Source organism: Podarcis bocagei, assembly GCF_964188305.1.
Source record: "Podarcis bocagei genome assembly, chromosome: 13".
NCBI classification, from domain to species: domain Eukaryota; kingdom Metazoa; phylum Chordata; class Lepidosauria; order Squamata; family Lacertidae; genus Podarcis; species Podarcis bocagei.
Window position 1 is genome coordinate 36,446,361 of NC_138138.1, and position 27,176 is coordinate 36,473,536.

Consider the following 27,176-nt stretch of genomic DNA (forward strand, 5'->3'; position numbering starts at 1 on the left):
AAAGTAACTTGAAGGCCCCTTCTTCAAATGGAGGCATGAGATGGGGGCTCTGGAGGGTGACTCTACTTTGCTAGGAGCTGATCAATTCAGGTGGGCAAGAGCAGCCATGACCTGGAGGGACAATTGGTGGCAGCCGTGTTGCAGGAGCCAGCCACAGCCACAGGGGAGGCTGGGGGCCTGACAGGCAGATTATGAGAGGCGCATTATTTGCTGTCTCTCCCAATCCACCACCTGAGCCATGGCTCATGGTAGGGGTGGCTTTGGTGGGCAGTGCCTGATGAAATCGCGGAAACCAGTTTGTGTGTTCACCCTCCACCACCTAATTTCCCTGCTGTCATCTATGTGCATGCTGTTATTTTGATTTATAATAACCCGGCTTTCTGAGCGGTTGGAATCCGGTGCCAAAATCCAAGCCAACTTCCAGAATGTGTGGTTGGCAGATCAGAAGCTGTGCTGTATCCCATATTCAGCTGCCATCTCGGCTCTGCCCACATCAAGTAAAACTTAAGCAAATGACTGCCTTATGCATTTTGGTATAAATAGCTATCGGAAAGTGTAGTTTTCTGGTGCAGGGGTTTATAACAGGAAGGTTATCCATTTTAGGAAGAATTCCACTCATAAAATACAAGTCAGAGAAACACAATCCGAATGTTCCTTCCTCAAACATGCACAACCTGCTTGACTTTTCGGGAGAATGACGCTGCTTGGTGAAATCCATCCTCAAATGAGCCGCAGAACTGCTGTCTCTTGTGGCTAAAAGACAACACTATCTTCATTATCGATTTGGTTTTATTGCCAGGCTTATTTCAATGCTTCAAGGGGAGATAACCAGGGCTTAATGTGATGCCAGAGCTAATAAAGCCTACCTCAAAGTTCCACAGGGCTCATGGGAGCAGGCTTTCATTACTATTGATAAAAATGTTACATAGCAAATGTCTTTCTGCACATGCTTAGAGGCACTGTTATTTCCATGAACCAACATGAAAACACACCTTTGGGACTCAGTGATGGTGAGCTTTGGTGCAAAATAAAACCTGAGGGAAAACATTTCCTAACTCATGAACACAGTTGTGTGTGTGTGTGTGTGTGTGTGTGTGTGTGTGTGTGAGAGAGAGAGAGAGAGAGAGAGAGAGAGAGAGAGAGAGCTATTATTCCCATTTTACATACAAGGGAAATGAAAGCTGAGAGACAATAAGTTGCTTGGGCAGAGATGGCATGACCCGATTTGGCATCTGAGGTAGAAAATTCCAAAGGTAAAAACAGTGATAAACTAAATAATTGACAGTGTGTTGCTCTTTAATGGCACCCTAAGCTCTGCCACCAGAAGATCTGCTGCTGTCACACCCCGAGCATGACTCAGTAAATTCATGGATGGACTTTGTTGTCTGAGGCTACAGTGCTGAGTTTTATAAATGGTTCAGAGCAGAGCTTTCCAAATTGTGTGTCGTGACACATTAGTGTGTCGTCTGTAGTGTGTAGGTGTGTCGTGCGAACACCCTGCGCTTCTCCCAGGGCTGGAAAGGAATTAGTTTACCCTCTGGTTTGCTAGTAAAGCTGAATTACTGTGTCACAAAATGATGCATGTCTAAAAAGTGTGTCACCAACATGAAAAGTTTGGAAAGCTCTGGTTTAGAGGGAGAAAACATGGGGAAGGGCGAGGGTGGCCATTCAGGTGAGGTTTCAGAGACATTGGCAGAGGAAAGTTGCCATGTGGCTAGAACCTCTTCTGGCCTGTGGAGATTTTTTTAAAAAAAGATTCAGACAGCTGCCTGTTCATCCAATGAAAAAGCCATTACTTCTGAGGCAGTCCTGGTTCTGGCCTACTTAGCAAAGCAGTGCTATGGCAGCAAGTGCAGCTGTCACAGCGCTGCTCCATTAAGTTGGCAGGTAAGGTCTGCACTGCAATCCTTTCATTCCAACCTGATCAATTCTGCTTTTTCAGGACTGCTCTTATGAATCACACCATAATTTCTGGTTTGTCTTTAAGGGCAGGTCGTGACACTTCAAACTGAGCTCAGGTGCTTTCCCCTGAACACCCTTGGACACCTTTTGGCTGCTTCTCCTCAGTCTGAGGCAAATCAGAGGGGAATGTTGGGGCTGATGTGTGTTCTTTAAAAAGGTTTTCCAAATCCATGACCAAGGGGGAAAAGGGGAATTTCCAAGCTCTGCCTCCCTGAGACCAAATGATGGGGTATGTAATTAATGAGAACCACAAGGAAGATGCCCACAACTGCCCTGCCTGTTTGATGACTTTGGGGGCTGTTTTGTTGCTCTACCTTATGAACAGCTGAACCACTGGGGATGCCAGCCAATCATCAACAGAAGCCCACAAACTACCCAGGAGGTGACTTCTCCCACACAGCGAATCAGATTCTGAACCCTAGAAATCCAACATTCCTCCTCCTTCAGGTGAAACCCTCATCCCAGGTGCTCTTAGCCAATCAGAACAATTTGTCTCCATGAGTGCATGGAATAATTGCAGGATGAACCTATTGGAACCACGAACCCCAATAATTGCAGGAAATAACTGCCTTCTTAACCAATCAGGATCTACAGCTAGCATTCCTGAGACCAATGGGCGAGGCACTCACCGTGCTGCTACCCAGCCGGTCCAGATATACATCTAGTCCACCCCTGAGACAAGTAAACCGGGTGCCTCCAAGACAGAAGGAAACACTGCTGGAGGTTGCAAAAGGACCAGCTGAAGATGGGAGGCCGGTTCTGTGTCATGCTGCTGCTGCTGGCGGTTGGGGCTCAAGGGCTGATGAGGTGAGAGAAAGCAAGATGTTAAGCTCCATGGTGGGAGAGGTTAGTGGGGTATTCCAGTAGCTAGGATTCCTATGTGGAGTGACAGTTTTGAGTGGGTCAGGGATGCTAGACCTCCAGGAGATGACGGGACAACACAGCTTAATTTGAAGCATCAGCTGGTGGAATGGGTAGCTTGAGTTTCCTGAAAGAGGCGTACAGTCTAGTGGAAGGCAAAGAGACAGCTCAGTTTTAGTAGAACATAGGGTCCTGTGGTATACGGACTTATTCTTTTCTCACTGCTTCCCCCCAGGGGAATCTTTAGGGTGCAATCGGAGCAAATGGCAATTTGGGTTTCCTCCGGATTGCTATTTGTTCTGATCTATCACTAAAGAGTGGGCTCCAAATCCATGACCAAGGGGGAAAAGGGGAATTTCCAAGCTCTGCCCCCCTGAGACCAAATGATGGGGTATGTAATTAATGAGAACCACAAGGAAGATGCCCACAACTGCCCTGCCTGTTTGATGACTTTGGGGGCTCAGTATTGTGTTCACTGCCTGGCAGCCCCTCTCCGGAATATCAGAGCACCTCTCCCAGGATGGCCTGGAGATGCCAGGAATTGAACCTGGGACCTTCTGCATGCAAAGCAGGTGCTGTACCACAGAGCTACAGCTCTTCTTCTTCTTGCATGGGGATGTTCCAGGTTCAATTCCTGGCACCTCCAGTTAGGTCTGGGAATGTCCTCAGCATAGGCACCAACTCCTGGAGGCTTAGGTCCCTTCAGCCCCCACAATAAAATATTTGATACCAGAGTTGATGGGCATTGCTACCTTTCCTTCTTTTCCATGTTTGGACTTTGAAGCCCTGTAAACAAACTTATAAAAAGTTCAATGGCAAGAGAGCTGGGATTGGGCAAAACCTCTGACATTGTTCCTTGCGATTGGAGTGGAGAGAGAGAGAGAGTGCCAACTGGGCAGGTTTATGGAGTTCTGTTACAACAAGTGAGGAAGCAGTTCCCAGTTGCTTATCATTTTTTAAAATTAAACTAGGAACACCTAATTCAGATGACTTGGAGGGTAAAGCTCCACACCCAATGTTGTTGCTGTTGTTGAATAAATGAATGAATGAATGTTGATTATCACAGCTAAACAGCCAGCATAGGCTGCTGCTGTTGTTAATTTGCCCTTTACCCCAAGGTCCCAGGGCAGGTTACAACAATCAAAACAATATTTAAAAGCAATTTAAGACAAATTACTGTTGCAGAAATAAGGTGGGTCCTAAAAAAATATGCCCAAGCAGGCAAATGCACAATTTTGCAGCCAATCCTCGCTGATTTTAGGCAGGAGGGAGGGGGAGGAGGCAACAAGGTGCATAGAAATTTGGGGTTTTGGAAGAGTTGGGTTCAAGTCCCCTTTTGGCTTTAATAATTCAGAGTAGCCAAGGACCAATCAACAGTCACCTGCACAGAGCTGTTTGGGGGATCAAAAGTGGGGTAGGGGAATAAACCTTCACCAGCACTAGGTACCTCTGTTGCTAGGATTGGAGGCAGGGTTTATCTGGCACACACATCCCAAATATTTTATTCAAGTTGGCATCCCTAGTCCCCAGCCTAGAGAGCCTCTGCCAGTCAGTATCCAGCTAGATGGACCAATGGCCTGGCTTAATATCAGTCAGAATCATATGTTCTTGTGTAAGAGAAGAGCGACTCACTATGGTTTTCCACTACAGACTGGGAAGGGAGAAGGGACTAGTGGTTAGAATGGAAGATCAGAAATCTCTTGGGATTGCAAACCAGCGGGTTGAAGCAGAGGCCGATGGGCCCCTGAGAGGTGATGAGGGAGAAAGAAGGCAGGTTGTTTTGTGAAAGAAGGAAGACCTTGTGAAATGCAGCAGCAACATTAAGAGCCAGGCTTAGAACTCCAGGATTCTCAGGAATAAAGGTTTGGATTAAATGATAGCGGCAGGCAAAGTTATGCTGAAAACAAGGTTCCCACACCCTTTCCCCCCTCCTGAAGACTGCTGTGCTGAATTACAGGCAAAAGTTCAACAGGAGAAGCTTTCCACATGCTCCAGCTCTATCCCTGGGAAAACTCTGCCTTTTGAAATTGTGTCTGTCGGACAGCTGCTTTAAAAATATAGATGCTGCGCCAAGAAAATGGGTCACTCTCCTAGCAAGACCTCAGGGATAGTGGAGGGTCCAGTCCAGGAGAGGACTGGATTAGTGCAGGACTTCCCATGATGTTGGTTTTCTAAGGGTGCCTCTAGACTGCCGGTATTTTGCTGGAGGGATTCAGGCACATAAGAAGTAGATTAAAGGCTCTGCAGAATGAATGCTGATTGCCATATAACCGCCCTGTAAACAAATTAGAATGAATGCTCAATAAAAACAGGAGGCAGTCTTAAACCCCCTCATAAGCATTGTGCAAACAAACCAGGGAGCATGCCAAATAAATAGGTCACTGGAGGATTCCCTAGCATTGCCAGTCTGAGTGAGGTTGCCAAGTGACATGCTCCTCTGCCTTTAACAGTAGGTTGATGTGTGGAAACCAGCCACTGAAGCTTTTACTGGGTACAGAGGTAAATGTTATTGCTTGCTAGAGTCTGCCTGTCAAACTGAAATTTTAAACCCCACCTTTCCTTCAAGGAGCTCAAGGTGACATGCATCATTCTGCTCTGCCCCACCCATTTTGTCCTCACAACAACCTTGCAAGGTGGGTTAGGCTGACCAAGACTAAGGTGACCCAGGGAGCTTCATGGCTGACTGGGAATAAGAACCCTGGTCATGCAGGTGGTCCTAAGTCCAGCACTCTAACCACTGCACCACGCTGTCAAAGGCGCAGGAGCAACAGAGGCGGGTTATACTACAAACAGAAAAGTTGGCACCCCTCTTACCAAAACCGAGGCACAAGCACATTGTTTTCTGAGTGGGGAGTTTCAGGTTATCAGTTTGACAGTGGGAGTCACATAATGCAGTGTTTCCCAACCGGTGTTCCGCGGAACACTAGTGTGCCGCGAGAGGTTGCCTGGTGTGCCGTGGGAGGGAGGCGGGCGAGGCGGGCGGCGAGAGGCGGGGCGGCGGCGAGGAGAGGCCGCCCAGCGCGGGGCTCTCGCCGTCTGCCTGCCTGGCTGCCTGCGTGGCGCTGACGTCACGGGGCTGTAACGTGCCCCACATAGGCACACGCGGGGCGGCGAGCGAGCTCCCTCCCACATCCCATCGCCGCTCGCTTCGGCCGGCCTACTGGGCTGTCGCAGGCGGAAGGCCTGCGCATGCGCGAGGTTTTCGCGCCTTCGGGATTCCCTTCACGCCTTCCTCCTCCCGGGTCCTTGAGAGCGCGGGAAGCGGCAGCGCGAGACCGGCGTTGAGCCTGGTAGGTATTGCGCTTGCCAAGGCAGTCATTTGGGAAATGAAAACTTGCAAATCAAGCAACCAGTTCAATCTGAAGTACGTGTATGCTTAATATCCTGTATCTGAAACCTGTTCTGCCCCCTCCCCCACACTTGGTGCCATTTTCATCTACACATGCAGCAGAGTAAGTTGACCCAGAATAGTACCAATTCAGATGGCAGATGGGAGAATGACAGTGCTGAATGCTTTCCCATGTAGAACAGTCCCTGCAAATAAAAACCTAGCATATTTGGAAGAGGGATGCTAGCCTAACCATTACCTTCTATGCTGTTACTATTTTTTTATTTTTTTTTACATAAGTAAAAAGTGACCTTTCCCCATCTGGCATGGTGGTGTGCCTCGAGATTTTTTTCATGAAACAAGTGTGCCTTTGCCCAAAAAAGGTTGGGAAACACTGACATAATGTCACACCAAACCTTTACCTAACACGCACTTCCTGTCTGCGCAAGGTGCTCGGCGTCAGTGCTCAGCACTCCATTCTGCTGAGCCAACATCCTTCCGCCTCCCAGCCCATGAAGGAATACATTAGCCAAAGAGCAAAACAAAACACCTGAGAGCAGCCCTCGTTAAGAAGGCCCCTGTAATTATGACACCGATACTTGGCCATCACCCAGCTGTAGGTAGGAGGGATGGGCAAGGGAGATAATTACAGATATGCTGCCCTGCTCATCAACAGGCAGGGCAGGACATGTGCGCTGGGGTGGTGAGGCCAGCCCTTCACCTGGGGTTGGAATTGAAGCTGGCAGGAGGCAGCCCCTGGAGAAGATGTGCTTCCCTGCCTCTTCCATAACCACAGGGGAGGGATCAGCTCCCTCTTTTGCATAGGGCTCAGATGACTGCCTGGAACCCAGTGGGTGGGGAGTTTTCCTTGGCAAGAAAATGGGATTATCCCGGAAGAACTTGGTGGGCGTTATGCTCTGCATGACTCTTACCTGCCCTGTCCTGAATGCAGAGATCTGGCACCTCTTTATTTGTCTTCTGGTTTTTTTGAAGACAGACATATATACAGTGTGTGTGTGTGTAAAATAGAACTTTATTGAGGTTGATAATAAGCCAGCAAAATTTTCGCCAACTTCTGCCAGTCACAGAAATAGGATTCTACAGTACTACATTTTGCTCTGCGTGCTTTTGGAAGAACAGGGGTTTATTATTATTATTATTATTATTATTATTTTATTTTATTTTTATTTTTATTTGCACTAGTGTGGCTAGGGAAAAAAGGGGGCCATTTTACGTGCCCTACCAGTTTCTGGCTCAGTACTGCTGTCACCCCATAGACACCCTCTCCCTTCTAAAATAACCCAGGGCCATTCTTAAATGCAGGAATGCAGAACTTGTGACCCTCCCAGTGTTGCTGGACCAGGCCATATGCCACATCGTTCACTTAAAGCATTCTTACGCCACTTGAACAGTCATGGCCCCCCCTCCCCCCAAAGGTGTTGGGAGTCGTAGCTCTGCGAGGGGGTCTCCTAACCACTCTCTACACCCTTAACAAACTACACTTCCCAGAATTATTTGGAGGAAGCTGTAAAATAGTGTAAGAGTGCTTGAGATGTGTGGTATGGGCAGCCCTCCTTGCCCATGCTGGCTGGGGCTGATGGTAGCTGGAGTCCAACAGGGCTCTTGTATGCTCTTAAAGGACTTAGAGCACAGACCCATGACACAAGTTTGCACAAAAATTGCGAACACCCCCCTCCTTTCCCAAATAATTAATTCCATTCCTTTCCCAAATAACCCAGGCATCCTAGACCTGGGCCCCATAGCTAGTGTCTGAAGTCTGTTTTTGTCATAGCTGTCAACGTTTCCCTTTTTAAAGAGAAATTCCCTTATTCCAAATAGGATTCCTTGCAAGAAAAGGGAAAAGTTGACAGCTATGGTTTTTGTTTGTTTGGCCAATTACCTTCACCACCAACTACCTACCACAGGAAATGGGGGGCGGGGAGGACAGATGGACCTGTGTGGCTCTCCAAATGTTGCTGGACTAAAATTCCCATCAGCCTCAGCTCCTCCCAGTGACCTTTACATTCAGCATTTATATTCAGCATTCATCCAGATTTGCCAGCACAAAGCTTACATGGTGGTTAGACATAGGGCATTTCCAGGCCACCTGTTTATTGAGCATTCATCCTGATTTGCTTGCAGATGACATTGGCTGATTAATGATGATTCATTACCATTTGTTTATGGTGAGGTTAGATGACATTGCATCAAAGCAATTGTTGTCCCACACTTTTCCTGTGGGGGCGGGGCGAGGGGGGAATAGTTATAGATCACCAGTGTAGGGTAATTCATGAAATACTTGGCCAGATCCCCAGAGCCAAAGCTCAGGGCTAAACATACTCTCCAGCAAGAGAAAGCCCCCGGCAGTGTTTAAAAAGGCACAAAAGCAAGCAACACTGTAGCTTGGGGATTTACAGTGTTAAACCTTTTAGTATCCCGTTAAGTCCACTAGCAGAGCTTCCACATTTCTACCCCACTTAGAATTGATCAGACCACACACCTTAGTAAGTTTTAAAATGCTTTACCTACAACATTCCAAAGGTCAGGTTCATGCATCTATCCATGCAGCAGCAAGTGAACACAGGCAGGAATCTTGGGGTACAAAATATAGTGAAATAGCTCTAAGCATGCGGTCTGAGCTTGTAGCAAGCAAGCTCAGGCATGTCATATCTCAGAGAGTTCACATTGTTTGCTCTTTTACCATGTGAGGGGGATGACCTAGCAGCTGAATCTGGCAATTCTGTGGTCTTAACCCCTTCATGCATTAACTAGCCCTATGACTGCTAGTTATATTTGACTGTAATTTCCCACATTTCCCTATCACTTTCATTATGGCAAAAAGTTTGATATTTTGGGGGAGCGAGTTTGTTGTGCAAGACCTCCCAATCAACTATAACTGGGCATTCAGAATTTGCCAGTATGTAACTGAATCCCACCAGAACATAGCAACAATCTGGAAGCATCCCATGTCAAAACTTGCTTGAGTAGTTCTGATTTCACCAGGCAATTATACAACATTGAATATTCATCCTGCATTCGTCTTGATTTACTAGCAGGGTTTTTATAGTAGTTCTGATTTCACCAGGCAATTATACAACATTGAATATTCATCCTGCATTCGTCTTGATTTACTAGCAGGGTTTTTATATGTCTTCCCATTATTCATTTGTCCTTTCCACATGTTTCAATACATGTTCACATCACTTTCCTAAACCAAAACCAAAATGGATTTGTTGCACTAGGGCAATAGAGTGCTTTAATCCACTTTACTTGTGCAAATCTCAGATGCCTCCAGGTGGTTGGTATTTTGCAAAAGTGATTCAAGTGCATACTGGAACATTATGCAGGAAAATGGTTCCATAATTAAATCTATAAGCCTCCCTCCTCAACTAACTCCTTCAGATTTTAGCCCCCATAGTCATCTAAAAACAATAATTAGGGTCTGAGACGAAACAGTAAGGGAGGAAAGGTCCCTCTCCCCCTGTAATTTGAGCACTTAGCTCCTGTACTTCACTGCAACGAAGCCTTCAGTTTGTGTAACTGAGGTCACATCCACACCATCCATTTAATCCACTCTTACATCATGGAGTCATGGAGAACCTTGGGAACTGTAGTTTGTTAAGGGTACTGGGCATTCTAGGTCTGGGAGGGTCAACACCGTTGACAGTTTCCAGGATTCTTCTCTGGAAGCCATAACAGTGCTTGAAATGTAGGGTTACTCTGGCACCTGAAAATCCGACAAGCACGAATCTGAGGCCCCTGGAAGTACCAATACAATATTTAAATAATAGTAGTAAACAAAACACTTGATTTCCCTTTCATGGCACCTAAAACCTGCTGCCTGAGGCAGCCACTTCACTGCCTAACACAGGGGTCAGCAACCTTTTTCAGCTGTGGGCTGGTCCACCATGCCTCAGACCATGTGGTGGGCTGGACTATATTTTGGGGTGGAAATGAACATTCCCTCAGACCTTGTGGTGGGCCGGACTATTTTTGGGGGGGCGGGGGGGGGAAATGAACGAATTCCTATGCCCCACAAATAACCCAGAGATGCATTTTAAATAAAAGCACACATTCTACTCATGTAAAAACACCAGGCAGGCCCCACAAATAACCCAGAGATGCATTTAAAATAAAAGGACACCTTCTACTCCTGTAAAAACTCGTTGGTTCCTGGACTGTCCGCGGGCCAGATTGAGAAGGCGATTAGGCCGCATCCGGCCCACGGGCCTTAGGTTGCCTACCCCTGGTCTAACGAAAGGGCTGGTCCTCATAATGCATTCCTCCCAACAACTCTCCTCTGCTTATTTTCCTCTCCTTGGCAGGATCCCATTGCAGAAGTTCCCTTCAGTCCGAAGCCGGTTTGGCCGCTCAGGCCTCCCCATTGCTGACTTGTTAAGACGAGGAAGAGTCAGGTCTGAGTCACCCTCGGAAGAAGGTTCTGTCGCCCGCCAACGCCTGCACAACTACATGGATGTAAGTGCCCACAAGTGGCAGATGGTGCCCATTGGGACAGGAAGGGCAGAAGGCAGGGAGCCCAACAGGAGGCAGAGGCAAAGCCCCTGACAGGCACCAATTAATTCTAGTTTTATCCCCATTCTCCTCTCTGCTGATTTCTGAGGGGGAGGAAGCTGATGGGCCGTGCCCCCTGACCCCCCAAATGGTGGGGGTAGGCTGAGCTTGTGGGGGGGAGCAATGTCCCATTTGCTCTAGTGGAACAATCCCCAGTAGTGCCTACTCACCTTCCCTAGGGTATGGACAGAAACTAGGATTGATGGCACCTTATACAGGCCCCCTGTCAAACCTGGCACCAGCCCTGGGAAATGAGAGGCCATTTGGGGAATTCTGTGCTGACCCCTTCCTTCCCCATTCTACTCTAGGCACAATACTATGGACAGGTCTGCATTGGAACCCCAGAACAGTGCTTCAATGTTGTCTTCGATACTGGTTCGTCCAATTTGTGGGTGCCCTCCTCCAAATGTTGCCTATTTCACCTGGCATGCTGTAAGTTTATTTTTTATTCTTATTGGCTTTCCTCACAAAAGTGACCCCAAGCAAACCCACAAGAGCAACAAAACACTAAAACCAAGTATAACAAACAGCTGATAAAAACCTGAAAACACAACTATACAACATTCTTGTTGCTTTGTAGCTCAGTCGGTAGAGCATGAGACTCTTAAATCTCAGGCTCATGGCTTCAAGCCCCACGTTGGGCAAAAATTCCTGCATTGCATAGAGGGGCTAGGTGACCCTCCTGGTCCCTTCCAACTCTATGATTCCATATAAAAATCGGGTCTTACAGATCCCACCCCACTGTAAAGGCCACAATTGTCTGAAACCCTTCAAACTAAGAGCTAAAACCCTGGTTCCAAATGAATTGGCACCTAAAAATAGGTAAAGATGGCACCAGGCAGGCCTCCCTGGGGAGAGAGTTCCACAAGTGCTGATCTACCACTGAAAAGGCCCATTCTTGGGGAATGAGGTGGTAGCAGTGTATCTAAGCACTACAGTGGAAGCTTGGTACTGGAACTTAATTCATTCCAGAAGTCTGTTTGACTCCCGAAACCATTTGAAAACCGAGGTGTAGCTTCCGATTGGCTGCAGGAGCTTCCTGCACTCAAGCGGAAGCTGTGTCAGATGTTTGGCTTCTGAAAAACGTTCGAAAACCAGAACACTTACTTCTGGGTTTTCGGCGTTCGGGAGCTGATTTGTCCATCAACTAAGCCGTTCAAGAACCAAGGTACCATTGTACTCTAGTTGTTTCTATGGATTACTATTACTAGTTTTTTATTTTATGAGAATCAGTGCAATGAACCATACAGCCCCTTGTGCTGCAGTTCCCAAGCACCAACCATAATTAATTATTCCTAACCATAGTTCATGATTTCCTATGAATGCAGAGATGGCTCCTGTTTTGCTCCTCCTGTAACACGAGCAACAGTGGCAAACCATTGATGCTTGGCTTTGTTTTCTGTTCAAACTAGGATTTATGGTTTGTTTTGCTATCCCTTCTGATAGCAAAGGAGCAAAGAGGGAGCATCTTTGCAATCAAGGGTCACCGTGATGTGTGGATGCAGCTACAATGCTATTTTTATCAAAAGAAAACATGTTGTCGTCTTGCCAAGATGTCTCCCCCCTGCCAATTACCCACTTCCAATCCGTTTCATAAAAATATCAACTATTGGGAAAATATTGCTCAAACAGAAGAGTTTTACAGTGCTGTAACACTATAACGCTAATTTTAAAACAATGAAAAGCTGTCATTACACACATTTTCCTTCTAATTAAACACTTCCCATATGCACTTCAGATCAAAAACAAACTTTTAAAAATATATCTATTTCTTGGGTAGCAATGCACAATCACACTTACATAAATGAGCTTTCAGCGCTAAATTAATCATTGATATAAGTACCTATTTATATAGTTTGAAACCACTCAGGCGATCTGAATCTTCTCTTTATTCATGCACAGCTGCTCTGTCACAATGCCCACTAGTGGTGGGGATGTAGCATAGCAGCATAAACAGACAGAAAACGATACTGTACCCGTGGTAGTGTGGAAAGTCAGTTACAATTCTCCTTGTCGCTTCCAGGAAAAGAGTAATGGCTTATTCATGTTCAGTGCATCAGTCTGGAAGAGGGATGGGGGAGAAATCTGATTCAGTTCGCATTTAAAGCTAAATTGGTCAAATCTGCCCTTTCTGAAACAATATGAGAACTGAAACAGAGCCATCCTTTCCATTTCTCCAAATGTTGTGATGCAAATCTCCCACCAAACAGTGTTTACAAAAAAACATATGATGGGGGAAATGTGTGTGTATACACACACACAACATATTCAGGTGCGTTATATTTGGAAAAATGCTTACAGAAATGTGCACATGAATCAACACCACGTACAAATAGGTGGTTATTTAGGAGACCTTTGCACTAAAATGCTGAATTATTTTCATGTGGATGTTTTGTTTTTCTAAACATTTCAAATGGCTGCAGAAATGTATAGAACCGAATTTAAGACTGGAACAATGGGAAATTGAAAGAAGTGCTCTGGAAGCAGCCCGGAATCAACACTGTCCTGAGTGTCTTGCACCAAATGACGGTTCCCTAAATAAACAAACAGAAAAATACTAGGGTCAGGGATAGTAATGAGGTTCCGGGGCCAAATCTAGCCTCCTAAGAGATGCCAACCAGCCCCCTGTTGTGGATGACTTGAGAAGCTGGTTCCACCTGAGACAAGAGAACTTGCTGGCAGGCCATCGTAAGGGTTATGGGTGAAGTGGGTGCTAGACCACGCTTCACCCTCTCCTCAAAGTGTTGCCGTTACCAGTGTTCTAGAGCAGGAGTGAGGAAGTGGATGTGGCCACTGGCCCACCCTCCACTGGCAATTTTTGGCCAGAGGGCTGGGCCGGCCAGCTGCCAGTCACCTGACATCATACCATGTCAAGTGATTCTGCTTCGAAGAAAGAATCAAGAGTGCATTAATCTTCCTTGGCACTCCTGGGTTGAATTCAAACTTCTGCTGCACTGGCTCGCCCTTTGTAAGCCCCAGCTCAAATTCAAGCCAAAGATTCCTGCCAAAAGCAGGGCTTGCATTTGGGCTTTCAGCAGGAACCTTGGCAGCTACAGGTTGAATTCGGCTCCTGGGTGGAAGTGATTCCGGTGAGGCTTGGCATTTGGTGCCCACTTTAAAAGGTGCCCAACCCCACTTGCAGATGAACCACCAGAGCAGCATAACTCTAAGGCTCCCTGTCGTTCCTTTGCAACCCTGGCTTTGCTTACCTCACACCTGACACCAGATGATGTCAGGTGGGGGCTTGGGGAATAAGACTGACAGGCCACACCAGTTACAGATAGATAGCCGTGTTGGTCTGCCATAGTCAAAATAAAAAAATTCCTTCCAGTAGCACCTTAAAGACCAACTAAGTTAGTTCTTGGTATGAGCTTTTGTGTGCATGCACACTTCTTCAGATACACTGAAACAGAAGTTGCCAGATCCTTCTATATAGTGAGAAGGTGGGGAGGGGTATTACTCAGAAGGGTGGAGGGAATGGGAGATTGGCAGATAGCTGATCTCATCTCAGGCTCATCTCAGCTATCTGCCAATCTCCCATTCCCACCACCCTTCTGAGTAATACCCCTCCCCACCTTCTCACTATATAGAAGGATCTGGCAACTTCTGTTTCAGTGTATCTGAAGAAGTGTGCATGCACACAAAAGCTCATACCAAGGCCACACCAGTATCGCTAGCTGGCCTCACTTGACCTGAGATTCCCCATCCTTGCTGTGCAGCCTTAGGGAGGAAGGCCTTTATACTCTTCTTGATCTCAAGAAAAGATCGAGCAATTGTTGAATGGTAACAGGACAGTGTCACCTGTAAGGTAGCTGCTGCTAAGGAAACCATAAGCTTTGATGATGATGATGAGGAGGAGGAGGAGGAGGATGTTAATAACAACAATATTTTTAATAAAATGTTCCTGGGAGCTAGAAGCGCTAGAGTTGAAACCAACCCCTATCCTGCCACCACACAGACAGCTGCTTTCTCTCTCCTCAGGGGTACACAGTCACTACCGAGGCTTTTTCTCCTTGACTCACAAGGCCAACAAAGCCAAATTTGCCATTCACTATGGAAGCGGGAGTCTCAAAGGATTCTTGAGCGAGGATGTTCTGAGGGTGAGTACAGGGGGCTCAGATGCCTGGGTTCTTCTCCAAGAGGCAGGATAAGCTTAATCAATGGGGGAGGGAAGATTTCTGTACGATTTACCTTCAGAACGTGACTTCAGTGCCAGGTCAGCCCTGGAAGTTATCATGGGGAGGGGATGGAGGATGGGGGAAAGCACCCAAGCATGCAGGGTGTCTTTTCCTTCACACCAAATCACCAGTATCGGCCCACAAATTCACACACCTCTGTGATAGCTTCTAAGAGAGAGAGGGAGTTGTGCCTGGGAAATTTGCACTCCTTTTTATTAAATGGTGGAGACCATGGCCCTTGGTTGTGAAAGTGATGAAGAGACTAATGTTTTAAAATGTTATATACATATATGAAGGTTCCAGCTGTTGTGTTGTTGTTGTTGTTGTTTGCCAGGGACAGTGTCTGTATTCTGGTCCCTGATCCCAGTAAATCACTGCATCTATTTTTGCCTTTTGAGTATTGTGAATGACATTTAAAAAACCACAAAAACCCACACAGCCTTTATCCTTTAACCCTGAATAACTGTGAGGCTGACACAACCAACCAGGTTTTCATAGTGTTCTTGAAAAGCTCACCATGACTTAGACCTCTGTGTACCTTCTGTGTGGCGAGTGCATTTTTGTGTGCCAGCAATGCCTCTCGAGTACCACGGGCTTAACTGGGCTTCCGCCAAATCCTGTAGCCCTTCAGCTTTCCATAACTCTGGTACAGGGATTGCACCCTAAATCTCTGAGTGAGGCTGAAGGCATTTTGACTTTGCTGCGCATACATGTAAACAAAGGCTTAAGAACTGGTTGTCTGTGGCCTACCCGGTGGAGTGGCCAGCTGCCAGGCCCCTTCACTACCTACTAAACATGCATCACTGTAAATGCAAGGGAACTTGGGAAGCTGCCTTATGCTGAGTCAGACCCAGAGGCACAACCTTGCGCCCAAGGTTGAGGGCGCCCAACACGTGTTGCACATATGGGACGTCATGTGTGTGTGATGCACTCTGCACGCATGACGTCACATCATCAGGGGGAGACGAAGTGTGGAGCCAAGCGCAGCCTGGCTTCAGTGGCCAGTGGCTCCTCCTCTCTCGTGCTCAGGAGAAGCCTGTGCTGCGCTCAGCACTGAACTCGGCTTCCTCCACCCCCTCAACACTGAGGGGGCCTGGCCCCTTGCCAACAGATACTGAGGAAGACAAAGACTCCCTGGCCCTAAAGAGTTGGCACGCCTGGTCACACCACTGGCCCACCTAGCTCATTATTATCTATGCTGACTGATAGTGGCTCTCTAGGGCTAATCTCAGATAATCTCAGGCCTACCTGGAGATGCCAGGGATCAAAGCTGCATGCAATGCAGATGCTGTACCACCGAGCCATGGCTTTCTGAAGGCAGCCCTGTTTAGGGAAGTTTTTAATGTTTGAAGTTTTGTTCTGTTTTTAATGTTCTGTTGAAAGCCGCCCAGAGTGGCTGGGGAAACCCAGCCAGATAGGCAGGGTAGAAATAAATTATTATTATTATTATTATTATTATTATTATTATTATTATTATTATTATTATTACTATTACTATGCCCAGGACATCTTGGGCATCCAAGCCGGCCCCGCTGAGGGCTGCTCATGACCAATGGGCTTTAGCTGATTCATTACTGAGGATGAGTCTGAAGTGTTTGTGTTTACCTTTGGAAGGCATGAGAAAAGCGAGATAGGCTTTCCTTCCAGTGTAACCTCTAACAGCTTCTGTTTGTTAAACTGTAAATTGTCTAAGGCTTACTACTCCAACATCCTCCAGAAGGCACTTTGAGAGATGTTTTCAAAATAGGCAAACTTATTTAAATTATATTGATGGATTACAAAGCTACATGATTAATCAACTAAAAATCTTGCAGTGGCTATGAGCCTTAATTAAAATTATTCAGACATTCATCATGGCAATTTATATATATATATACGGCATCATTACATGAATGTAGCACTTTGCGATATTGCCTAAGCAAATCCTAAGAGCAGAGCATATTTCAAGATAGTTTCTTCTGCATTTGGAGAGAGGAACTGTGGTTTGCTTAAACTATGTTTCGGAACATGCCAATATCTGAAACTGCAGTTTGATCCTGGCTTACCTTCACTATAGTTTACCAGATTATAATTTCTGATCTCTTCCTCTGGTTCATGAAAGAGAAGGAGGGGGAGCACACAACCCAATGGCTTGCCATGATTCATTCACATAGTGGGGAACTACTGTCTTCTGTTACATCTCAACCCAGCTACAGCCGAATCCCAGTTTCTCTTCTACTAGAAAGTAAGCACTGGATCTGAAGGAAGAAAGACAGGTGACACCACACAGGGATTCAGGGACAGAGCTCCAGGCTTAAAGATGCAGCAAGAGGATGCTAAAGCCTTGGTCCTTCAAAACTGAGCGTTGTAGTGGGTATCAGGTTTTTCTAATTCAGAGATATGTGAGTATCTGGTCGATGGAGCAGAAGACATGATGCTTACCTTCTCTCTCCTCAGATTGGCAACTTGAGCATTCAGAACCAGACATTTGCCGAGGCTACAGATCTGCCAGGTTTGGTTTTTGTAGCTGCAAAGTTTGATGGCATCATGGGGCTGGGGTATCCCAGCATCTCAGTCAACAATATCACCCCACCCTTTGATAACATGATGAAGAATAAGCTGCTTAAGAAGAACGTATTCTCCTTCCACCTCTGCAAGTAGGAATCCTTCATGTTACCTCCTCCTTTCTCTCATCTCAGTCTTACCCTTCCCAAGTCCCAATGCATCCCTTTAGAGATGCATCCAATGTTAGCCACAATCAGAGTAGACTCGTTGGAATTAATTGGCATGACTAATGTAGCTGTTAACGAAGCTCTGGCATAATAGGATCATACCATCGAGTCCCAATTAATCTTGCTGCCCTATTCTGGACCAACTGAAGTTTCCAAACCATCTGCAAGGGCAAAAATTTACAATGCATGAGAACCTATTTGCTTTTCCTTCTCAGCCGCTGTTTGCATTGACTCAATCTTTCCTACACTGAACATGCCCTCAAAAATATGCTCACATGTCATTGGATGTTAGGATTAGGCACACTCCATTCTCAATAGAAGAGAAGAACAAAGAGCTTCTCTTAGCAAGCACAGTGGTGTCCAATGTTGGTGCCTTTTCCACATTGATGGGGGGTGGAGAACATGCCTGCTCCTTTTTGCTCTTCTAAATGTGGCCACCATTTTGTCTTACTTGACACACCCCATGGCACCCATTTTGTGACTGGCACTGAATTATCAGATTTCCAAATGCATCCACTGGCCCAAAAAGGTTGGCAACCTCTGGCCTAAGTAAGCTATTAAGAGGTACTTTGAGCCGATGAGTCATCTTGTTGCAGCAGGGTAGCTCTGGGTGACATCTTTTTATGCAGGAATCTGGGCTGTCAGTTTTCCAGTTGGCATAACATTCTTCTTTTCAGTGACTCACAAAGACTGGTTTAGGATTTTGAAATGCCTCTGTGTATACAATACAATTAAAGAGAATGTTGATTGCCAGGTGGAGTTCAGTACGTCCTGCCATGTATATATTCTGGGTGGATACTGTCACACATTATAGGTACATGTGTGGGATGATGCGGATATTTTCTGTGCATTCTTGGTTGTTCCTCGTCTAATGGCAGGTGGTTCCATCACTCTGGTGTTTCATGTAACATGACATCTTTACTGGGTCTGCTTCTTTTTAGTGACAGAGTACTGGAAAATAACATTGTTTTGGTAGTGTCCTTGCTGTTGAACAATTGTAGAGCTCAAAAGGTCCCAAGTTCAATTGCTAGCATTTCCAGGCAGAGCTCTTGTCTGAAACTTTGGGTAGCTGCTCCCGGTTACTAGAGACAATACTGAGCATGTTTAGCCATTGCTCTGACTCAGTATGACAGCTTCCTATGTACTGTATTTACAGCTATACAGGTTCAGTAGGTGATGAACAATCACGCCACTCTACCCGGAGGCCATGGTCAATCATTCCTAGCCCCAAAGCAGTGTCTGCCCATACCCTCAAGATCAAGATCTTAAACAGCTATTTCGCCAGCCAAGAGCCTCTCAGAAATCTTTCTCAGTCAGCACTAAAGCTCAAGCCACAGTTTGTTCAGATTCAAACTGTCCCTTGGAGCCCCCACCTGGTGATGGATGTGACATGTTAGAGGAGCATGGAGCAGCCATTGCTCATCAGAGTCCATTATCCATGAGGCAGGGTTGCCAACTGACCAGGGGCTGGGATGGCCTGAGCTGCTCCTGTACCCTTTAACAGAAATTCAACATGCAGAAATTGGCAGGTGAAGCTTATCAAAGGAACAAGATTAAAAGAATGTCATGGATTTGAGTGACCGTTTGCAATTCCAAGAGTTCCCTTTGAACTGTAGCTGCAGGAAGGGAACAGGGGTCTCCTAACAATCCTCAGCTCCCAGAATTCCTTGGGGGAAGCCATGACTGTTTCAGGTGGTATCATAGTGCTTTAAAGGTATGTATGTGGACTTAAGTTGCCCAGAGGCAATCTATATATTTATGCCAATGTTTATTCAACTACTTAGAGGTGTGAGAGTCCCCCCCCCCCGCCCCGTTAGGTGGCTCACAAGTTTTGTTAAGTAAATAAAATATCCTTTCCTCTTGCTGCCTGCTCCACACACATACCCATTGTTGCTCCTCAGAAGAAACGCTTTTTGACCCTTCTGATTCTTCTCCTAGCACTGACAGTGGCTATGAAAAAAACGGTGGCGAAGTGGTTTTCGGAGATATCAACCACGATGCCTATGAAGGGAAGCTCCACTACATCCCAGTGTCACGCAAGGCTTACTGGCAGATCAAGATGGACAAGTGAGTGCCGCCATTTATTTCCTGATCTGTTTCTGGGATAGATTTATGTACAGTACCACTTAGTCATTCACATTTCCAAGATGGCGCACATAAAAACAAAACAATTAAAAGCCGCCATAGAACTGAACACTACCTCAGAACACTTGCTGGAATGAGAAAGTCTTTTGTTGCATGGCAAGACTGAGACTAAGAAGGAAGAAGCAGACAGGCAATGCTGCCACCCCCTGCACTGGCAAGTGAAGGCTGGGTGAGGGCAGACTGAGGTTGCTGGGTAAAGTGCCACTCTTGCCCCAATGGACCAGCCTCTGCTGTGCATTATTGAACTGTCCAATTTTATGATTGGGTTTCCCCGCAAGGTCAATTTAGCATGCGAAAGTGGGTCAATTTTATTTTTATTAGACATTATATTCCATTTCTTTCTTACCAAATTAATTATTTCAAGGGTCTCCCGCATTTTCAAATATTTTGATCCTAATATTGTCCAACCCACCAAAGATGCTGTATACATATTCTAAAGTTGCCCAGGTTAGATAGTTAACACCAGATATAGGTTTCCAGTCTTTGGCACATGGCAATTAATAAGCACGATGGTATACCAAATCCGAATTTGGAGTTATTTATTTTTGGCAGAGATATTCTTGGAGTTGCTGAACTGCAAAGACATTTCCTAAACAAACAAAATATTTTTTGAAAATATATTCCAGATATATAAACTAGAAGTCCTCTCAGAATATAAATTCTTGCACGAAGGCAAGAGTTGAGGGGGTTTTTCTACCCACTTTTGATTGTAGCCACACAAACACACTGCCCCCCTCAAGCCATGCCTGCCGCCGCCAATATGGATTCCAGAAGACAAATAAACCAGAAATCAACTCCTGCTTTATTTAAAACAACCAGTGTTTAAAAATTCAAACAACAAACCATTAATTTTTAAAAAATATTGACATCCTGAATATGCAGTGAACAAAACACTTTTGCTGATGGTACTTGGGTGTAGACCTAGAGAATAGCACTTCAAGTCATCAGTGAATAATAGTTATAATTGTCAAACATATTTCAACCTTACAGCCTTCCTCGGTGGCATCAGTGTCTAAAATGGCAGATTTAGCTGCTTGGGAGTTTGATAAGATAATTCAGGCTTGCATCCATCCAAATTAATGTCCTAACAGTAAATATATAATTGCATTTCCATTACTCAGCATGATTGCAGTACCCCCCACCTGAAAAAGATGTTCTCAGCAAGGCCACATATCTCTATTTGCCATCTATGAGAAATGTTTGTGTTTAAAGAATAAATGTGAAGCCTAATGCAGGAAACACTCTACCCTCTGGACTCTTGGGTACAGCAGTCCTTTCCTCTCAGTGATGCCAAGTTGCAGTTATCCTGGTGGAGTTTTCCGCCAGACCATCTGGGGAGTTCTGCTGGTGTGGCTTCATCTCTGCCAGTGGAGATACACAGCCTTTGCCAACCTGGTGCCTGGCAGATGTTCTGGACTACAACTCCCATCAGCCAGTGCTGGCTGGAGCTGATGGGAGTTGTAGTCCTAAACTTTTTGCAGGGACCAATTGGGGAAGGCTGCCTTAAGGATGCTGGGCTGGTGTAATTCAGATATAGGATCTCGCCCTTAAACCTGAATCGCATTCTGGCTTTTCCAGACAACCACTTTACAGAGCCATCTTGTTGATTAAGGATATGTTCACATTAGGGACTTGCGATGCGATGAGGGCATTTCCCCGCCCACTGCATTTCAAGTTGCATTAGCATGGTGTTGTTCACATCAGAGAGCGGGTGGGGATGTCTTCACCGGATGTACATGACCTTTTTGGTTTCCCCTGACAAGGTCAAAGCCACCATGGTGCAGCCATTAGAATGTCAGGCTAAGATCTCAGTGACCAGGGTTCGAATCCCCACTTTAGTCATGAAGCTCACTGGATGACTTTGGACCAGCCAGTCACTATCTCACAGCCTAGTCTGCCTTGCAGAGTTGCTGCAGTGGTAACATGTGTGTGTGAAGGGGAATCATCCGTACTGCCTGAGCTACCTGGAGGGAAGGTGGACTAGAAATCTAGCAATATAAAGATTTGGTATTCTCACCATAGCAGAGTATGAGTATCTAGCAAAAGAGTTCACCCCACATCTCTCTCTCTCTCTCTCTCTCTCTCTCTCTCTCTCTCTCTCTCTGTGTGTGTGTGTGTGTGTGTGTGTGTGTGTAATTTGCAAGCCACTGTTCTGATTTACATCCTCCCAAGGCAGCAAAAAAAAAAAGCATAGTATTACAATAAAATATAAAATTAAATTTCAAAAATGCAAGAAATCAGCTATGCATTATTGAAATCTAACAACCAGTATAAAACCATTTCCAGAGCCTCAGTTATAAACCATGAGTTTTGAGTACTTGTGTAACACGGGACTGGCGTTCCATATGCTACCAACATTGCTGATGGTCCCGGTTTTTTTTTTAAGATATTCAATAGGTTGTTTGTTTTGCAAGAACAGCACTAACCACAAGAGGGCAGTGCTGCTGCATGTTCAACCAACTTTCCGATATATATATATAGTACTTTACTTGCTGCTCCTGTTTCCTGAGGTTTCTGCTATTTTTGTACTTTGCGTGTTCTCTTGGATATTATTTCTGTTATTGTTGTGGAGGGTTTTTTTATTGTAAGTTGCCCTGGAGGCAAAAAAGCTGAAAGATGGGAAATTAAATGTTTTCAATGAATAAATAAAAATATAGATGTGCTGAGTGGAAGCAGAAAATTCCAATCAATCCACGCATCACCTTCAGGGAAAAGTCAACCGCTGGAAACCTGACATCAAGGACACTGCTAGGTCCAAAACAGACTCGGGACACAGGCCCATGACCCAGATTTTGCCGATGGGCAAATTAAAACAGTGGGTGGTTGAGGTCTTAGGTCACATCCATATCCTACATTTAAAGCACTCTTAGACCACTTTTAACAGTCATGAAGAACCTTGGGAACTGTAGTTTGTTAAGAGTGCTGGGCACTATAGCTATGTGAGATCAGCTACAGTAGCTCCTAGGATTTTCCAGGCCTGTTAAAAGGTCTTTGGGACGCGGGTGGCGCTGTGGGTTAAACCACAGAGCCTAGGACTTGCCGATCAGAAGGTCAGTGGTTCGAATCCCTGCGACGGGGTGAGCTCCCGTTGCTCGGTCCCTGCTCCTGCCAACCTAGCAGTTCGAAAGCACATCAAAGTGCAAGTAGATAAATAGGTACTGCTCCGGCAGGAAGGTAAACGGCATTTCTTTGTGCTGCTCTGGTTCGCCAGAAGCAGCTTATTCATGCTGGCCACATGATCCGGAAGCTGTACGCCGGCTCCCTCGGCCAATAAAGCGAGATGAGCGCTGCAAGCCCAGAGTCGGCCACGACGGGACTTAATGGTCAGGGGTCCCTTTACCTTTACCTAAAAGGTCTTTAAATGTAACAGTATAGAGAGAAACAGCACATGAAATTTTTATGCAGGGGGCTCAGTGCAACAAAACAAAACCAAACCCAAGGGCTCATGTCCCTAACAACACTCCCTGCCTGATATGCTAGTTTTCTTGGTGCGGAGGTTTATTTATTCAATTTGTGTGTAAAGAAGAAAGAGGAACAGCCCAGACACAGGTTCATCCACACCTTCTGCTGTTGGTGAGTACTAGATTTTAAACTGCCAATCCCAAGCTCTTTCAGCGGTGTGTATGAGTTTGGTGGTCAGAGTCCTCCTGCTCACTAGCTTCTGGTTGTCTGGCCACAGGTGTGTCCTCTCAACTCTCATTAGGCCTCCAAAACACGGTGAATAAAGGTTGCCAACCACTTTCATTTCCCCTCTGTGTAGGATAACTGTGGAGAAGCAATCCAAGAGTGAAAAATGTTGGCCGTGGAGGCTGTTTGACAAGGACAATTCAACGAAGTTGTGCAAGGACAGTTGCCAAGGCATTGTGGACACTGGCACTTCTCTTATCACAGGGCCTAGTGATGAAATCAAAGAGTTGCAGAAGGCCATTGGGGCTGAACATATCATGGGAGGACAGGTAAGGAAGAGGCAACATGTCTTGGATCTTTTAATGACCCATCCGAAACAACAACAACAACAAAACCTCCATGCAGAGCCTTCCAAATTAACAAATCCACTGCTTGGTTCTGGTTTCATTGGCTTATTCTCTCTGCTGTTGATCTGTCGGTGTGATATCCCATCATACTCTAATGTGACCAAGAAGCAGAACTCAGGCTAGGGTTGTGCACCTGAAGGAGTGAGTTTATGCAGGACCATTTTCAGTGACCAGAGTCAGCAGAGGCGGGAAGCAGACTTTGTTCCTATTCCAATGGTATACCCAACATTCTTTTGCTTTCTTCCATATGAATTGGAAATCTTATTACAGTATTTGCACCTTAAAGTCCTGCACTTAAGAGGCCAGCTTTGCAGTGAGGCCAAAACCTGCCTTCCTTCCCCGACCCTGGGGCTCTTCCTGACCACCTGTTTTTTTGATCATTCATCCTGATTTGCTTGCGCAAAGCTTAGCATGGAGGTCAGGTTATGCCTGGTGTTTGTTGAGTGTTCTTTCTTGTTTGTTTGCGGGGAGGTGATTTGACAAGGAACAGCATCAAACTGTGGGGTTCCCTCCTTTGCTCCACATCACTGACTGCCATTGGCAGGGAAGGTCGCCCTGTGATGATGCAACACACTGCATTTGGCTAAGGAGAGAAGATGCAATCCCAAGGATGCCATTTTCAGTGACAGCTCCTCATCTGCCATGGAGTCTAGTACCTTCAACCTCTGGCAAAACGTGGTGGTGGGAGTGAGTGGAGTTTGGGGTAAATACCCTAGCATAGAAGAGGTGTGTTGAGAGAAGAATGGCTGTCCAATCTCTTCCCCTTCCCTTCCTCATGGCACTCTCCCTTTCCCCACCACAGTATGCAATAGATTGCAGTAAACTTCCTGAGCTACCAAACGTGACTTTTCATCTTGGTGGAAAGCCCTTCGCTCTGACACCAAAGGACTACGTTCTCCAGGTAAGAGAGACCAACACAAGACCTTTGAGGAAATGGTGGTGGCTTTAGCAGAGGGCTGGTTAAGATGATCCTTAGGATCCAATCAAACATTACAATTCTATGATTCTATGACTGTAAAGTGTTATGATGGTGCATTAAGTGTATAATGCAGATGGGGCCTTAGACCCTAGACAGTGACAGTCAGTCCGACTGGACAATACTGGCCAAGTGAACCCATGGGACAGGCTCAGTATAAGGCAGCTTCCTATGTTCCTCAGAACTCCTGAGTGAGAGTGAGCCCACACCTTGTTCAGGAGTATAGGTGGGGGAGGAATTTGGTTAGCATTTTAATACACAACTCCCTATTTTGCACTTCTTGAAACAATATGTAGACCAAACACAGCTGCCTTTCGAAATCCGCAATTCTCCATCCAAATACTACATACAGAAATGTCCACATGTGGGGAAAGTGAGCATAAAAATGCACGTTCATGAAAATAACATTCAAAAAAATGTGTTACAATAAGCTAAATTGCTTGCAAAAATGTGTGTGTTGGGGAAATTTCCATGCAAAAATGAGAATAGCTGCACATTGCAGGGCATTGGACTAGATGATCCTCAGGGTCCCTTCCAACTCTACTATTCTACGATTCTATGAATATAGGGAGAAATTTCCACTAAATACTAATGAATTTTCATAAGGATCTTTCTTTAAATAATGCAGAGGTGTGGGGAATTGAATTTAAGATGGAAAAATGGGGGAAAGGGGAAATATTCAAACTGACAATTACTCAGCAGAAAGGACTATAGTGGCATTGCCTAAAGTCTCTAGAAGCCTGTAAGCCTCCCGCGACGGCCTCCCATTGAGCTGTGCTATTTCCCTCCCATCTTCACAGATAACCCAAGGAGGAGTGACTGTCTGCCTCAGCGGCTTCATGAGTCTTGACATTCCTAAGCCCACCGGACCACTCTGGATCCTGGGTGATGTTTTCCTCCGGCGCTTTTACTCAGTCTTTGACCGAGATAATGACCAAGTTGGCTTAGCTGTCTCCAAACAAACCATATGCGGTGCAACTACAGCTGCAGTAGCAGCTCCACAGGCTCCACAGGCCACAACTCCAGCTGCAGCCACCACGACCTCCGGATGTTAGCTGTCCAGTGTTCCAAGTGCTGAACTCAGGAACGCAGCAGGGTTGAGAAGTGGGGGGGGGGGTGTATTTGCATAGCAGCAGGGGTGGGGTTCCACAGCATGGGATTTGCAGTCACCCTATTTCTCAGAACAGCTCCTTTAAAAAAAAAATTACAAGTTTCTAATCCTCACAGTGGCAGAGGAAAAGATGATGCACCTTGGAAAGTCCCCTTGGGACTTCAAATACATTGCTGTGTATATCAAGTGTGCAGGGCTTCTCCCACCGAGTTCTCCTCTTCCATCCTCCTCCCCAGCTTGCTGATCCTATGCATGTCTACTCAGAAGTAATTCCGGTGAGGTCAGAGGGACTTTCTTCCAAGGAAGTATGGCTGGGATTGCAGCTTTTAGAGTCCTGTTTGCTACAGCAAATGCAGGGCAGCCACAGACAATGGGATCAACAAGCTGGTGGGGGATAATGCTTTCTTCATGTGACTTGATAGCTCACGGCTTGATGAGTCACCCTTGGATATTTAAGGTGATGTAACATTCTGAGCCCATAGCACAGGCTTTGTGCTTTGTGCTCAGGAGGTCCCAGATTCAGTCTCCGGCATGCCTAGCGAAAAAGAGATCTCAGTTATCAGGACTGTGTTACCAGATATGCGAGTGCCTCTGTATGCATGCATGTGCAAACACGTATCCTACATGTGTATTCACAGAAAATCTAATTTTGTGCAATTAGCAATGCTACCCTTGGGAACTGTACTGGAGACGATTGTGTGTGTGTGTGTGCGCGCGCGCGCATGCGCATGTGCACGCACACACAAAATTGCTTTGCTTTCTTTAGCACTGATTTAGTGGTGACCAATAAGGATTCAGTATTAGTCTACTTGCTCCTGAAATATTGTAATATAAGTAGTGCAAATATTGCAATGCTGCAACTGTAATATTTATTCATAAAAGAATAAAGTCTGGAAGGAAATAACACACCAATATAAAAATGATTTTAGAAGCCACCATCATTTCAGAAGCTTGAAATGCCGCTACAGAGACTTACAGGACAGAAAGGGTTAATAATGCTGGCAGTGGCTGATGGGAGATGTAGCCCAAAACATCTGGATGGCATCACCTTGGGGAAGGCTGCTCTTGTGGGTAATGCCTTCCTTTCTCCTTCATGAGATTGGTTCATAAGCCCTTGTGCATTTTGAAATGAATATGAAATGCTTGTGCTTAGGATCAAAGCTCACCTAACATGGGAAGGTGCTTGGATTTGTTTTGCCAGGAGCAGCACTAGGGACTGATGAGGGGAGGGAGAGAGGCTTTCACTCTCTCACTGAGTACTGCAGCACTCCTCCCAGGCCCCCACTTGCTGTGGCATG

At 45.8% G+C, this 27,176-nt stretch overlaps 1 protein-coding gene across 1 annotated transcript; it reads left to right on the top strand.

Moving 5' to 3' along the window:
* The first annotated feature begins 2,612 nt into the window (after positions 1-2,612).
* On the top strand, positions 2,613-27,121 carry LOC308572724 (cathepsin D-like). The gene is made up of 9 exons (XM_081169072.1): positions 2,613-2,769; positions 10,477-10,627; positions 11,032-11,155; positions 14,705-14,823; positions 17,338-17,537; positions 19,551-19,679; positions 23,518-23,713; positions 24,594-24,692; positions 25,568-27,121. Exons 1-9 carry the CDS (start codon positions 2,708-2,710, stop codon positions 25,820-25,822), a joined length of 1,335 nt encoding a protein of 444 aa, XP_081025198.1. The 5' UTR covers positions 2,613-2,707; the 3' UTR covers positions 25,823-27,121.
* Positions 27,122-27,176: the final 55 nt, after the last annotated feature.

What these genes read in the sequence shown, in the direction of transcription:
- LOC308572724 (XM_081169072.1), top strand. Translation starts at nt 2,708, where the DNA reads ATGGGAGGCCGGTTCTGTGTCATGCTGCTGCTGCTGGCGGTTGGGGCT. An exon ending in TGGCAGATCAAGATGGACAA is followed by an intron (nt 19,680 to 23,517) that starts GTGAGTGCCGCC and finishes CCCTCTGTGTAG; the next exon opens with GATAACTGTGGAGAAGCAAT. An exon ending in AACATATCATGGGAGGACAG is followed by an intron (nt 23,714 to 24,593) that starts GTAAGGAAGAGG and finishes TCCCCACCACAG; the next exon opens with TATGCAATAGATTGCAGTAA.